Source organism: Protopterus annectens, chromosome 2.part0 (assembly GCF_019279795.1).
Source record: "Protopterus annectens isolate FY-2018-M chromosome 2.part0, PAN1.0, whole genome shotgun sequence".
In the NCBI taxonomy this organism is placed as follows: domain Eukaryota; kingdom Metazoa; phylum Chordata; order Ceratodontiformes; family Protopteridae; genus Protopterus; species Protopterus annectens.
Genome location: NC_056728.1, coordinates 56,477,236 through 56,493,792, shown reverse-complemented (window position 1 = coordinate 56,493,792; position 16,557 = coordinate 56,477,236). Strand labels below are relative to the sequence as shown.

The 16,557-nt window shown below is 34.7% G+C and overlaps 1 protein-coding gene across 1 annotated transcript in view; it reads right to left on the bottom strand.

Moving 5' to 3' along the window:
• LOC122792954 (integrin beta-2-like) overlaps positions 1 to 16,557 on the bottom strand; it is a 1,413,174-nt gene that overhangs the window by 459,014 nt on the left and 937,603 nt on the right. Inside the window, exon 11 of the mRNA XM_044060545.1 lies at positions 11,165 to 11,343. Coding sequence (XP_043916480.1) covers positions 11,165 to 11,343 — 179 coding nt within the window. The remainder of the gene's footprint in view (positions 1 to 11,164; positions 11,344 to 16,557) is intronic.

Below are 16,557 nucleotides of genomic sequence, written 5' to 3'. Positions count from 1 at the left end.
CAGAAAAAGTTTGTGAGGGATAAACAACAGTATGGGGTGGGTAAGGCCTATCCAGGCCCATTCAAGAATTATAACAACAAGGTTTCTGGTAAGTTACATCGCAACCAGAACAATATGAGTGGTATGGAAGTAAAGTATGTAGAAGACAGAGTTTTTACACATGAAAGGCATGCATCAGGGGAAACAGCAATTTATAGGCCTTTAGACGAATTGGACTCTTTTCCTGAACAGAATGAAAATGTTTTAGTACCAAGAAGGTCAGAGCGACTAGCAAACAAGATCAGATATCCATCAGACCCAGGCCATCCACCCGATGTATATGGGATGAGTTATGGGTGGAAGAAAGTAGTGAAGAAGGGGAAATAAAAGTAGTGGATGATACAGATGGTATTCTTAGTGAATACAGGGGTTTTAAAATTTTCAATTATACATCAACAATTTTGACTAAGCAACATTTCGTTCTTTTCTCTAAGGGATTCACATTTGTTAAATCTAACTATGGGGATATAGCTAACCTTTTAATAGATTTCAAACTGTATCTTAGCAAGTTGAACTTAAACATCTTGTTTAATAAAAGAGATAACAATTTTAGTGGTCAATCTGAGCTTTTGAGAAGTAGTACCTATAACCCACCTCTTCATCCAGTTTTATTAGTGTTTGAAAAAATAGTTACAGATGAAATTTATGAAGAATATATAAGAAACAGATGAAAGGCGGGACATTCTAATTTAACTATAGAGGAATCGAACCTACTACATGATTTGCAGTCTCAAGGAACCTTCCGTATTATGAAACCTGATAAGGGAGGGAGGGTTTTATTGTTTGGTATTGAGGAATATAACAATGCCATTATGAATATTTTACTTGATACTTCCACATATTCCCCAGTTTCTAAAAACCAAATAGGTATAGCGTATAGGAGAATTGACTCACTATTGGAGGAATATTTTTTGGAAAATAGGATAGACAGTAAAATACACAATTTTTTGAGACAGACCCACCCCACTATTCTGAATATTTTTGGCGTGCCCAAAATTCATAAGTCTGTTAGAGATCCACCTTTCAGACCGATTGTGTCAGCTAAAAACTCAAAAACCCACCCCCTAGCTGTTTATGTTGACCACTGCACTAAAGAAATAGTGGCTAAAACTGCACATCTTGTAAAAGATTCTTGGGAATTCTTAAGTAAACTAACCAATGATATGTGGAGTGAATGTTGTAGTTTTCTCACTATAGATGTTAAAGATCTTTTTACATGTATACCTAGAATTGAAGGACATGAATACTTTAGTGACAGTCTTCACAAGTATTCTACCCTATTCAAAGATCAAATTTCTTTAATTTTAGAACGTATGGAGGTGATATTGGATAATAGCTATATAAATTTCCAGGGTGAGTATTACCAACAAGTGAGTGGAGTAGCAATGGGGGCAGCTTGTGCCCCCGTATATGCTAACTTAGTATTATTGGAATGGGAAAACAGGTATGTGTTCCATAGTCCTTTCCATAAAAATATAAGGTTATACTTAAGGTTCCTTGACGATATTTTTATGTTGTGGGAAGGAACAAAAGATACCCTGGGGACTTTTATGGATTACCTTAACAATTGCACCCCCTTTCTTACTTTTACACATACACGGAATGATGTAAGTATTAATTATCTTGATACTACAATTATTAAAGCACCCCATGGATTTACATCGAAAATTTATCGTAAAAACACTTGGTTCAATAGTTATTTGCACTACACCAGTCACCATCCTCAGCCACAAAAAAGAAGTCTTATTAAAGGTTAAGCAGTAAGAGTAGCAAGAATGACCTTGGAGTTTAGTGACTTGATTAGTGAGCTTATTTTTTTAGGAAAAACAATTTTAGAAAGGGGGTACCCTGTGGATATGGTAAAGGAAGTATTAGATGAAGTATACAAGGGGTGGGGGATTAAATACAAGGCTTTGTTAGGGCAAACCTTATCTAAGACTATTGAAAGGAATATGGAAGGAAAATTTTTTTATTGGGCTTGTGTTATGGAATACAATATGTTTTCCGAATTATTCACAAATATAGTTAGAGCCAACTGAAATACACTTAAAATTAACAAAGATTTATACGATGTGGTAGGTTCCAAACCTCTTTTTACCTATAAAACAGGTAAAAATTTTAAAAGAACTTTTGAACAGGTTGACAAAGTAACCATAATCCATAAAACTACCACTTCGTGTGGTAACTGTAGTCTATGTCATTTAATTATTAAAGAGGAGTGGGTAAGGTTAAACAATGGTTTGAATAGTATAGTTAGATTTTGTAAGGCAATTGTAAAACTAGGATGATAGTGTACATGGCCATGTGTGAAGGATGCCATGCATTTTATATAGGAAAAATGGAAAGAGCACTTAAAGATAGAATGTATGAGCATCAGTACGATATAAGAACTGGTAAAGAGACCAGTGGCTTGTTTAAACATTCTTTATTATGCCCTTCCTTTAGTGGTTTTAAATTTGGCATTATAGATGTAATTGCAAAAAACAATTTTAAACGTGGTGATATTAAAAATGCTTTGTTGAATAGAGAATTAAAATGGCAGCTTAGGTTGAAATCTTTTATTTCACCTGGTCTAAATGAATATGTAACAATCAAACCAGTTTTAATAGCTAAAGCAGAAAATATTTGACTTGTTGCAGTTTAATAGTGTTGATATATTCTTTCATACATTTTTTATATATTTGCATAATATTTATGTTGAGTACATTTCGGCATACTCTGAGATTCTATGTTAAAACACATTTAGAAATTTTAATACGTATAGTTTGTATTTTTACAAGTTTGATTTATTCAATGAACATAGTATTATTTTTTATATATGTGGTCTCTTTAAATACTAATTGGTATGTATTTATACAAAGGTATATATGTAATGAGTAGCACCTGTGTATTCATCTGAAGAAGTCTTGCTATTAGACGAAAGCGCTCATCTGTGTTGGTTATAAAAGACTATTTTGCCTTAAATGGTGGCCTGGATTCTTTTTTATATATTTCTCTATTTGGTTCATTTTTATTCAAGTGTGGTAGGGCCCCATTTGACCATGATCCGACTTTGGCAATTATGCAGATTAGGTACACTTTCTGTTAGCAAATGTATGTATGTATGTATGTATGTATTGACTTCACCTATAGACAAACATTTTATTGATATACATGCGCGCATGCACACACGTGTACATTTCTCAGGGCAAACAAGCACATATGCAGAAACACAGATGCAAGCAAAGACACATGCAGATACATGCATAGAGAAACACAGGTAAGCACTAATGCATGCATACACACAGTAACATATGCAGATAAACAAATGCACAAACATAAGCAGATACACAAATGTACATACATGCACACACATACACATACTCCTATACACAGACAGATACATACAAAGACATGTAGAAACAGATACAGATAAACACACTTGGAAATACAGTCACAGACAGATACACACACAATTACATGTATATGCACATATGCAGGCAAACATACACTGTTTATTACATATTAGGAAAGGAGGATGCTTAACAAAGTTAAGTCATACTGACTTTTCCCCATACTTTTTATTTGAAATGCATTTTAGTTATTTTCTGACTTGTCTGTCTACATTTCATGTAAATAATGTATGACTGTACAATATTCTGTGTTATATTGTTACTAAACATCATGGCCTTAAAACTGCTGTCAGAAAAATTTGCTAAACAAAAGGATAAAGAGGGTTATATTTAAATGAAACCATTCTCTGAAGGAAACAAAGTGATTAGTGGGGTACTGCAGCAGCAGGAGTGTATGTGTTCATATCTGTCTGCATATTTGTGTGTGTGCATGTTTGTTTGTTTGTGTATGTGCAGGTGCTTGTAAAGAATAAAAATGGATTTAGCATAGCTTGGAAAATGGCAAGAAATAACTTGGAGGAGATAAAAAGCAGTGCAAAGCAGCATAATGCAGGATTAGAATAAGAGCTAAGGGGGGAAGTATGCAATCACGAGAAAGTAATAGAGATGAATTAGTAATAGAATGGAAACATAGCTGTAGATCAGAGTGCAAGTGATGTGTGCTGTATCTTTAAGGAGCATGTCAAGGCTGTACATGCACATAAAAATTCCAGACGTGCAATCCCTAGTGCCATTATGTAAGAGCACTCAGAGTGAGAACATGCATAATCGCAGTTGTTAATTTGTATATAAGTTACTTAAGTTAAAGTCAGTAAACTTCTATAGTGATGTGTTTTTTATAGAATAAAGCTGCTTGAACAGAACCCTGGAAGACTCTTCTATTCTGTCCAAAATAGGAGTGAGACATGGTGTCAGAACTGGGATTGCAGAGAATAAAATCTAGAGCCATGAGGTGCAGAGACGATCATCGTGAAGATAAAGCAAAGAGAACCTAGCACAAAAAGAGCCAGAAAAGAATCAAAGGTAATGAGAAGTAGCACAAACTGTTTATTTGATAGAAAAGACAAAACGTGGCATTACAAGGGCATAAACCACATTATTAAACAAGCGGATGGCACAGAAAGTTTGTTAACTAAAGGAAATGTTTAAAATAAAGGTATTTGATGAAACGATTAACAGTAAAGCAAAACAAGCACGTTTAAAGAAAAAACAAGCATGGGTAAAGCAAAACGAGTCTATTTAAAGGAAAGCTGGGCATGTTTAGATAAAACGAGCACAAGAAAAGTACACTGGGCATGAAAAGGGCTTAAACAAGCAAAACAAGCAAACAAAACAAGTATCTCAAAGTGTGTAAAAGTACTTACTGAAAAATTATATACTGCCTTCTTGTTGGTTTCTTGCTGTTACTTGCATTTACATGCAAGCATACCAGAGTATATTTAACTATTTATTGTGATCAACTAGTCTTATTACTGTATTGTACTGAGTACAATAAATACATGGAGACAACTGCTTTAGTTAATACGCTTTCTATTACATTTTCCTTCACCATAGTACAAGTGGATGGTATTTTTACCATTTGATCTGTATGAAATACTGGCCTGTTACCCAAAATGGTAAGTATTTTAACCCATGGTCCTTTTCTTGTATTACTGTGTTGTTTAAACAGAGTATTAGTATAAATTATACCCTTTTTCCCCTGTTGAGTTTATTTTTGTGTTATTGTCTACACACTGTGACATTTTTACATGATGTCTTCTCTTGTCAGATATGTTATATTTTTTAGGTAATGTATAGCATCTAATAGAAATAGAGCTGTTTATTGAAATGTTTATTTGTGTTAAATGTTATTCTCCCAAAGGTATTTGCTGTATGCTTTTTGCAACCGAAATTGTCTTGTGTTCCATTTTTAACTAAGTTTTATTCATGAAATATTGTAATTCCCTCTGTTTTGCTGTTCAGAATGATGCAGATGAAATGCAGATGTCTGTGTTGAATGCTGCGTGCCTTGTCTCACAGCTGCATTTTAATCTATAGTCCTTGAAGCATGTTCTAGACACTGAACATTCAGCTTGTCTCAAGCTGTACCAGAATATATGTATGCTAGCAAACAGAAATACAAGTATTTAACTAACTATATTATTTCTACATATATTATACAACAGATGTGTAAATGCATCTAACTAGCAAATAGATGTGCACATGCATTTATACATTTTTAAACATTTATCACTCTATAAATTCCCTCTGTTTTATTTTAAATCCCAAACTGTCTATATTAGTATGTACTTTTTAGTCAAGTTATATTGCTATTAACTAGAAACACATTGGGAAACAAAACCTTTAGTTTTCTTTTAATACATCAAGTTAACACAGTTTAATATTGTCAACACAATGAAGACAACCACTACTATTAAAACGGGATGAATCTGAATGTGACTCTATACAGTGATGTCCTATATGGTAATTTATTGACAATGCTTGAGGATTTTATTGCAAAGGCATTACAGTTTTGTTTTTTGAAAAATAAAAACACATATGTCACAAATGTCAAGCTTTGACTTGTTACTCTATTTACATAGATAAACCATTTACTATATACTGCACAGAATACACTTGCTTGTACAGATTGTTTTTGCATTTGTATATACATGGCTGTAATGTACACTCAGTCCAGTTTTAAACAGCATTAAACTGAAGCCTGCTAATTACATTACTTGAAACATTAAAATGTATTTGTGGTATTACCACTTTGCACTTTGAGTCTCTTTTGCAGTACTATTTGCAGAGTTAGTGTAAAATTGAAAGCATGTCCTTCCCCCTGTAGTATACATCATTTTATTGCAGTATTGTTTATTTGCTTTATGCTGTGAGAATTAAATGTATGCTAGCCCTTTTGGCAGTTACCTAAACTGTGACACATTGGTCTTACACATTTGCTTTTTGATTTGATCATTTTTTGGCCATTTTCAAAAACAGAAAATATTTTTATAGAGCTTTTGCTGTTGCCTATACTGTCAAAGTTGTAGTATGAATTGCTTTTGCTCATTTTGAAAAGACGTTTACTGTTACAAGTAGCTATTTGTACCCTCCCTTTTTGTAAAGGGACCTGCATCATTTATTTTAACTGCATACCATAGTCCACGTACTGACTCTGCTCAGTATAGTATTTACTTGCAAACTTTTGTTCTTTTTGCTTAATGCTGCATGTGAATACGTAACAATGATGTTTTAGAAAAATGTAAACCATTTGGCCTGGCAACCAGTCTTGTTTCCTTGACCGTATAAATTTCAGTACCAGTAACATTTTATCTTATACAACATTTCTTGTAACTACTCATTCCAGCCTGGAAATATTTGAGTTCACATACTTTTTTCTTTCTGCGCAGTTCATTCTTCAGCACTTACTTGTACCTTCAGTCATTTGTTAATATACTTGCAACTTGATATTAGAATACAGTTGTAATAAACATTAACTTGCTTAACTATGTATAATATTGCTTTTGAATACTGTGTTTGCTGGAGTCTTTGCTATTTTTTTATGCTATCATGCAATTACAAAATATTGTAAGAAACAAAAGAGATATTGACTTAACTAACCCATGCTTAAAACAAATATATTTATATGATTTATATTTGCTGTTGTTTGCCTTTTGCTGCACTTTAGGTGAAAAGAAAATACATGCATGTCATTCTTGTGACGTTATGTCTTTACTGCGTTTAACTACCTTAATTTGATTTCAATACACTAGAACTGTTTTATTTTAAATGGTTTTAAAATCACCATTTAAGTGCCTTGCTTTAACTGAATGAAAGTTTGTGCTGTGTGTGCTTAACCTTTTCTAAATGTAGAATAGTACGTCGTAAATTATTTCCTATCAGCTTAGTTAACTGCTGTTGCTTTAACTCTTTACTAACCAGATTATATTTGTCAGTATTCTGTTCTGTTGACTTTAAAGCTTTTATGCACTTTTGAAAAAGTGTTTGCATATGTTGTCTGAACTTTCTGAACTCACTCTGACTGTGTCTTAGAAGCTTATTAAATCTTTCTGTTAGTTCACCATGAACCTCGTCTCTGTTATATGTTTTGTAATGTGCAGTGGTTTTATGCCACTTTTGTCTATCAAGATGTACAGAAGATTCTGTAAATAACTGACTTGACTGATATTGTAACTCTTGAAATTAACATTTTACATGTGGTGACAGGACATAATGCATCTGGTTGTTTACCATTACTTTTATGACATTGCACACAGAAAGCAGTTTCATATAACTTGCACAATAAACATTTACTGTCATACAAATGATGTTGCTGTTTAAGATACCAGTCAAACATAATGCATTTATATAAAGCATTGACATCAACATTAAGTAATAAAGTACTGCATGTGCTACAGTTCTGTTTATACCAATCTTTAAATCCTGACCATACATGTGCTGGACTGTTATTACTGTCTACCTGAAAGGTAGTCTTACACTTTACAGTTCTTTTGTTTATGGCATCCATGCTGTAGAATGAGAAACAAAAAGAGAATTAACAGTTTCTGTGTAGAAGGTGGCCAAATCTTCCATTGAGAAAACGTAGAAAGTCCCTCGTTGAGTCTCCCAAAAGGTGGTCAAACACATATGGCAGATTCAACTGTGTGAATGTACAGGACCTGTGGAACTTGCAGAGAAACTCTGTTCTGCTACTGGATACTGTGCATAAGTAGGAGGCAAACGTTTGCACTGGAACTGAACGTACTAACTGAATAAAATAAAAAAGAAGCTGTAGTTGTCACAATAAGAAACCATTTGGTTCGTCAGCTGTGGCTTGCCATTGAAAAATTATATGACGTCTTCACTTGGTTTCTTGCTCTTACTTGCATTTGCATGCAAGCATACCAAAGTATATTTAACTACTTATTGTGATCAACTAGTCTTATTACTGCATTGTACTGAGTACAATAAATACACAGAGACACTGCTTCAGTTAATACACATTTTTTTACTATTACATTTTCCTTTTGGATGTACAAGCATGCAGCACAGATGCTGTCAGCTCTCTATGGCAAATTCCCAAAGCTTGTTTACTATTACACTCATATTTATACCAAAAAGTCTGATATTTTTTCTCAGAGTCTGATGTATAACATTTCTTTCTTTGTATAACAGTTTTCCTTTGTTCCCTTGTCCTCGGTTCTTTGTAGTTTGATGATCCATGGAAACTCAGTCTTGCATTATCGGAAATGTGGTGTTCCAGCGCTATCTGAAACTTGATGTTACATCTCTTTACTTAGTTGATGTCCTTCCAGCTGCCATCTGTGCAGTTATTTTTACAGACTTTGTTTCTCAATAACATACTCCTTTACATGGATGCCAAAATCTAAGCTATGCCAGCACACTTACTACTTCTTATTGTTCAGCATTTTATACTATTTCTAAATTAACCCTTTATATTTCATATCATTCTTGCAGCTTTTTATTCAGAAATTTGCAAAAGAATGGGACTTTGTACATGTCACTAGTAGTCCTGAATATCCTCAGTCCAATGGTCTAGCTGAATGTGCAGTGCAGAGTGCAAAGCAGTTACTTGAAAGGTCAAAGCATGACAATATTGATGTGTTCTTGAATTTGCTTAATTTCAGAAATCTACCCCGTGGCAGTATTCTTCGCTTTTCCAAGCAAACTAGAATTACACTACCCATTACTTCCAGTTTATTGAAACCTAAGCCTAAGAACAATAAAACCATCAAGGCTCAATTGTTTAAGAAGAGTAATACCCAGAAATCTAGTTACAACCGATCGAGCAAATTACTTTGAACATTGAGGGAAGGAGAGACAGTACAAATCCAGACAACAAAAGGTTTTGATCAAATTGGACAGATTACAGGCATCATTGCTAAGCCAAGATCCTACCTGGTAGACTCCGAGGGTATGAAGTATAGGAGGAACCGTAGACATCATCTTCCTGTACCAGAATCATCATCACCATCACAACATTATTTCTGTGATGCAGACTTCAAATGTAAGAGTGAATCAGACAGTGTTCCCATACCAGAATGTGTTCAAACTTCTGATTCCATTCCAGGAAATTTTCTGAACTTTCCACAGGTCAAACATTTTGCAGAGACAGTTCCAGTTGCTAAATCTAATTCCCAGTTTTATGTCACATGATATGGATGAGTATCAAAGCCTAGTGTGAAATACGAAGCAACGTGGACTTGATTGTGTATGTATGTATGTATGTATATATATATATATATATATATATATATATATATATATATATATATATATATATATATATATATATATATATATATATATATCTGTGTGTGTGTGTGTGTCTACTTAGTATTGTACAATGCATGACTAAGGATTACCTGGGATTTCTGCATGCCAAATAGTCTCATAACAATTGTATGATCTGTTTCTCAAAGAGGGAGGATGTAGATCAGAGTGCAAGTGATGTGTGCAGTATCTTTAAAGATCATGTCAAAGGTGTATGTGCACAAATAAATTCCGGACACGTACAATCCAGAGTGCCATTTTGTAATAGCAGCCATAGTGAGAGCATGCATGATTGTAGTTGTTAGTTTGTATATAAGTTACTTAAGTTAAAGTCAGTAAACTTCTATAGTGATGTGTTCGTATAAAATAAAGCTGCTTGAACAGAATCCACGAAGACTGTTCCATTGTGTCCAAAATAGGAAAGCGACAATATCTCTGTTGGTCTTTTCTGAAGACCCAGTAGTAAGTAAGCAATATGACAAAGAAGTAAGAAATGCTGGGTGGACACTAGGAAGTTAGAATGAATCAACTACAACAGACGAGAGGAATTTTTATTCCTCTGTACAAATAGTTAGGCATATTCTCAGTTTGCAGTTTACAGCTTTGGATGCTGTATTCCTGCAATGATATGGGATACAGGCAGTTAAAGGACCAGTAGCAAAAATGTTAATGCCTGGTCTTCACTTTTGGGGGTTGGAGGTTGGGAAAGGGGTGTGCTTCTCAGAACTTGTATCCCAACAATGCATCACTGGCGGAGAATGGGGAACCTCTGGAATGCAGCAGAATTAGAAGAAGTGGTTTATGGGGAGTGTCACTTGTGACACCCTCACCATGCTCACTGCATGCCTACTCCTTGGGTATCTAAGGTGTTATACTCATAGGATTAGGGTAAAAAAAACTTTACTGGCTACCTGGAATGGGATACTACATTGTGGTACTGTTGACAGACAAACAAAGGTTGATAGGTGATTGGGGGGATGATACAAAAATTCAGCCAAAAATGGTGTTGGGTCTGCGTCAAATACTGTATAAGAAGACTCTAAAAGAAAAAAAGTCAGAGTGGTTGGTTGTTTTTCAAACCTGTTTAAGTACCTTCAAGGTATCAGCAAAATCCATGAATATAGTATCCTTTAAAAAAAGAAATGTGTACGTTTGAAATAAGTGGATGGCTGATTTGGAGCAGTGTTTAAATGCATTTATTCAAAGAGCTGCAGATGTATATGCTAGCATTTTTGAAGCCAAAGGACATAAGGTCTACAGCTGTGAAGGAATTCTGGAATGCATAAACAGTTCTTATATGGAATGGAGAAAATGTGCTATTTAAATGCAATCTGCATCTTTTTTTCAGTGGGTACAAAAGTGGACAAACTAGGAGGGTCAGGTTGTCCTTATCTGCTAAAAACTATATCTACAGCAGCAAACAGCACATGCTGAGGTTTGTTCAGAGTTTAACTACATACCTACAGATTCCACAGCTGAAAGTCCCATTATTGCAGATATTAAGGTTATGGTCACCACAGTCACAGTTGCACATTGTTTCGACTTCCACTGTCAGTGCCTCTGAGAAACCCAAAGGATGGATAGTGAATGCCTGAGGACTGATGCATTTAGTGGCTTCAACTGTTACTGTAAAGGAAATCTGGAAAAGAGACAGTGACAAGACTTACATCACAACATTTCACATGCAAAGCATCTCTATATAACTTTGTGCTTAAGTTGCCTCTATGTGCATGTAGTGGCTAAATTTTGTATCTTTTAGATAAAAAGGAATAGCTTAGTTCTATTGCTGAGTTACTTTGCTTGAGCAGAGTTTTCTGCAAAGAAAAATATGACATCTGTAACTTATAGATTACGAAGTGTACCTACTACAATCAAACTGGATTTCAGTTTTAGCCCAGGCATATGTGGCAACCAGCAACTCAGTACAATTGCATTCTAATACATGACATTTACAGTGCATTTTTATGGATTTATTGCAATTACAAATATTTACTGCAATATTGTTGAGTTTCATTTCATAGATACATGCATTCAGGAGCCAATACGAGTTTGACCATTTGCTTTGCTATTGTGGCATCATTTCAGAAGCAAGATAGACTCACGTGACATCTTGCATACATGCTTAATCTTATGGGATGTTTAAAGCTATGTTGCAGTATACATTACATCCCTCCCCTAAAGATAAATGAAGGGCCAGTCTTAGGAGAAATTGTACCCTGGGTGAAGGGCTCCATGGTGCCTCTCCTGCTGTTTGCTCCTTTCCCCCACGTATACCTCAGTGCCTGCTTTTCCTCTCATCATGGTCTACCCACATTATCCAGTTTACTTCTTTCTGCATTTTTACACATTTGCCTTTTACTTCAGCTTTCTCCTGAATCTTTTAAATATGTTCTGAGGTGCATTGTAGAGCTATTTTCCATTCTTTTTATCCAATCATGGTCTGAAGAAAATACATGAGCAAAAAAAAAAAAAAAGAAATGTAGTGATATTTTTAAGTTGTTTGATAAAAACTGCAGTTCCCAACAAACTAAGTAGACAACAAATGCTTATGAGGGTACAAAAATCCCATCTGGGAATAATACCTACCTCCATGTCTCCTCAAAAAAGAAAGTCACCTTTTGTGTAACCTTCTGGTATTAGCTTGAGATGAAGACACACATGGGCACAATCACATATTTCAACTAGCTGGTGCCAAACATATATGCATATGCCTCCTCACCCTTATTCCCAGAAGGCACACACTTTCTGTGTATTTTTCTAATATCAGACTGGGATAAACCTGGAAGAAGAAAGAGACCCAAAAGAACACCACTGTCAGATGTGAATAACAGAATGCTTCCTTAACCCTAACTTAAAAAAATAACCACCTGTACATGAAGAGGTATAGATATCTATTCTGGTGCCCAATGCCGTCACCTGATCTGACTTCCCCCTCAGCAACAACAAAAAAAATCCTCTCCTTAGACATAAATTGTTTAAAAAAGCTACATGTTTATGCCGCTGGTCTGTTTTATAGGATCGACATTTTAAAAAGTCGAATTTCACATGATCAAGACTATGTGACTGACTTTTTAAAAAAGTCAAACTAATTGTACTGAGATCGCAGTACAGTGGGGATAAAGGAATGTGCCCTTTTTCCCAGTGTAGTGTGATCTCAGAGTTGGTATATATAATTAGAAAGGGGTGTGAAGGGTGCAGGCGGGGGCTTGCTCCCCTGCAAAAATACTATTTTTGCTACTTTGTGTATATTTGACATTTTAAACAGTTGATCACATGAATTAAATCAGCTGAAATTCAACTTTTTAAAAAGCTGGTCATATAGAATAGATCCTTTATGCCACACATAGAGCATTAAACTGTATAATTTTATATATATATATATATATATATATATATATATATATATATATATATATATATATCTAAAACAAAAAACTGAGCCAGGAGGAAACCGAAGGAGACTCTGCTTCTCATTCATCTGAAAATTAAGCTTTTAGAGAGACTTTGCCATGAAACCTTTTCCACAGTTCCAAAGGAAAATAAATTGAGAGGCAGAAAAAACACTAGAGTTGGCTAGAAGAATCAGGAGTACCTTTGAATTGAACCAGAGCCTGGTGATGGGAGATGGATATAAACAGAATGAAGACCAGCAACACTGAAATTACTGAATAAGTGGGAGACTATAAAGCATCAGTCACATTTGTGAAATATGGTAGTGCAAGAAGTAGTAGCTGAGAAAGACTAGACATTTGCTGACTTTGTTAAATTTGTGGGTAGACTGTAAAGCATAAACCTTACTTTGTCATTAATGTTTAGAGGAACACTAAAAGGAACAAATAACTGTTATGTAAAACAATTATTCTATTATTACTTCTTCTATAAAACATGATACAAACTGCATGTGAGGGAGTTTTCTGTGAATGTTGTATGTAGTAAGATATTAAAGTAAACAATTGCTTTTTAGTTGTAAGAAATATAGGCCCTACAGTATAAAAAGAGAAGTAAGGCTGGACAGAAGTAGGGGATAGGGTGCAAATGTGCATTGATTCCATTATCAGTAGAATTAAGATACTATCAATAAATTGTACACGGGTGAATATCTAGAATAATGCCCTTGGCTTAAACTATAAACAAGTGAGCTTTGTAAGCAAGTAGGCTTAAAAAATAAGACAGAATTATGAAAGCCATAAAAATGCTAATTTCCTTGCACGTGTAAACATATTAGCTTATATTCTTCCATTAGCAAATGTTATCAGGGGGTGTTAAAAAGTGTGCAGCTGAATGGCAGTTATACATTCTGTTTTGAAGGAAATGAATCAAGATTTCTTTATGCATCTCCAGAGACGTTAGCTTTTTCCCATTACTGACTACTTTTACAAAGAGACAAGCTGTCTGCAGGTACAAGCAAGCAATTAATCTTGAGAGGTCTGAGCATTCTTTGCCAAGGAAAATACAAAGTTTAAAGGTACAATGGCAAGCAGTTCAGTGAAAAATAATTTGAAATTGTGGGAAATGTATAAGAGATAACAGCCTCCCTAGTCACCTGAATACTTTCATACATTTGATAGAACAATGTAAAATCTAGTTTTATTTAAAGATAGCTAGTGCACTTTTTCTTCGGGCTAAAAGATAAAGCTTTCTGAAAGTATAGTAGCTGTTTATTTATTGACATTTGTTAACTGGGTTAGTCCGACTGGGCAGCAGCCCTTTTTCAGTGGAGGCCTGAGGAGAAAAGCTCCACTAGTTACATTTCACAAATTGTTTTAAATGACAGAGTAATAAAAATGACAGACTAATAATAGAAGAAAATAATTAGATAAAAACAATAGACGTTAACCATATTAGAGTAATAATGTAATAACAGTTACAGACAAAATATGCAAGAAGGTTACTTAGAGTCATAAAACATATTACAGTTCAAAAGTTAGAAAGTGTAGTAGGAAGAGAAACAGAAAACTGGTCATATGCTGATAAAAACATGTCGACATATAAAATAAGAAAGCTCACTAGGAGTATAAGATGTTTTTCACATCTGGAAGGGGAATAGATAAAAACTAAAATAAAAATGGAGGGCAATAGAGTACAAATGAGACACTGGCACTTTCCCACTTACCTGTTAAACTAGTCAGTGTAAGTGGGAACACAGGCTGTAACATATGCTTTAGCATTAGTAACCTTAATTTTAGGTTAGACAATACCTGTAGATGCAGTTGTCACTTTGGGGCAGTTGCTCACAATGGGAGGATTAAACTTCATTTTTGAAGATGTACATTTTTTTGTGCTTGTTCTTAGTTGACAATGGGTGGAGGTATTCTGAAAATGTATTTAGTTTTTTGTTTGAGGGTTTTTGTGAAAAAAAAATCTTGAAAAATCTGATGTAGTTTCAAATGGAGATAGAAGGAAACAATTGTATAACTGCCAAACATTACTGAGTTGCAACATAAGAAAAAAGTTGTCAAAAAACTGTCATGCATATTACGTGGGAGCAATAGCATTTCATCATAATGTCTACACACTCCTTATTCTCTTGGAATGTAAATGCCATTACAGGTATAAAAATAGAGACAGATTTGGAAAGAAATGAGGATGTGAATTTGACAAAGAAAAGATTTTAGACTGAATATTCAGCATAATATGAGGGACAATGGAAAAGAAGAGTAATAATACTGATTTGCTAGAGAGGCTCCAATAGTGTTAGAAGAGGAAAAAGACAGTAATGACAGATCAGTGGTAGCAAGGGGCTATCAGCACAGGAGGAGGATTATACTGGCATATATTTATATTCCAATAAAAGCTGCTGTTCTGAAGCTTAGGAAAATTTCGGAAGAAATAATCAACTTTAGTAGGGAATATTACTTATATGTGGGGACTGCAGCTTGATCTTCAATACTGTGGATGCATTAAGAAGACATTGAAAGGAAAATATAACATAAGGTAGCTTTCTGAAGAAATTTATTAAAATATTTGGTATGTAGTACACAAATTCAGCAGTAGGAGCAATTACAAATATTTACTGCAATATTGTTTAGTTTCATTTCATAGATACATGCATTCAGGAGCCAATACGAGTGTGACCATTTGCTTTGCTATTATGGCATCATTTCAGAAGCAAGATAGACTCACGTGACATCTTGCATACATGCTTAATCTTATGGGATGTTTAAAGCTATGTTGCAGTATACATTACATCCCTCCCCTAAAGATAAATGAAGGGCCAGTCTTAGGTGAAATGGTACCCTGGGTGAAGGGCTCCATGGTGCCTCTCCTGCTGTTTGCTCCTTTCCCCCACCTATACCTCAGTGCCTGCTTTTCCTCTCATCATGGTCTACCCACATTATCCAGTTTACTTCTTTCTGCATTTTTACACATTTTGCCTTTTACTTCAGCTTTCTCCTGAATCTTTTAGGAACATCCTAACTGGGCTAGACTGCAATGTAATAACTGTGGAGGAAATAACTGACTTAAGTTGGGGGTCAGATGCCATGAGGGTTCTAGATGTTCTGAGGTACATTTTAGAGTTTTTTCTCCACCCATTTGATTCCATAATGCCTTGAACAAGAACCATGACTAAGGAAAAAAATTAGTCTTCCTGTAAAGCTGTGCTTTAACTGCATCCTTTCATCACACACTGTGCCAGACAGTAATAAAATAACACTGGAGGACATAACTGATTAGTTCCCCAGAAACTTTGTTTAATCTGTATGTAATGAGATGAATATTAGAATTTTTTCATCCTTTTGATTCAATGATGCCCCAAACAAAATCATGACAAACGGAAGAAACGCAGTCTTACTCTTCATCTTTACTTTTTCATGCATCCTTTCCCCATACCCTAAATGGTCAAGAGTGTAGT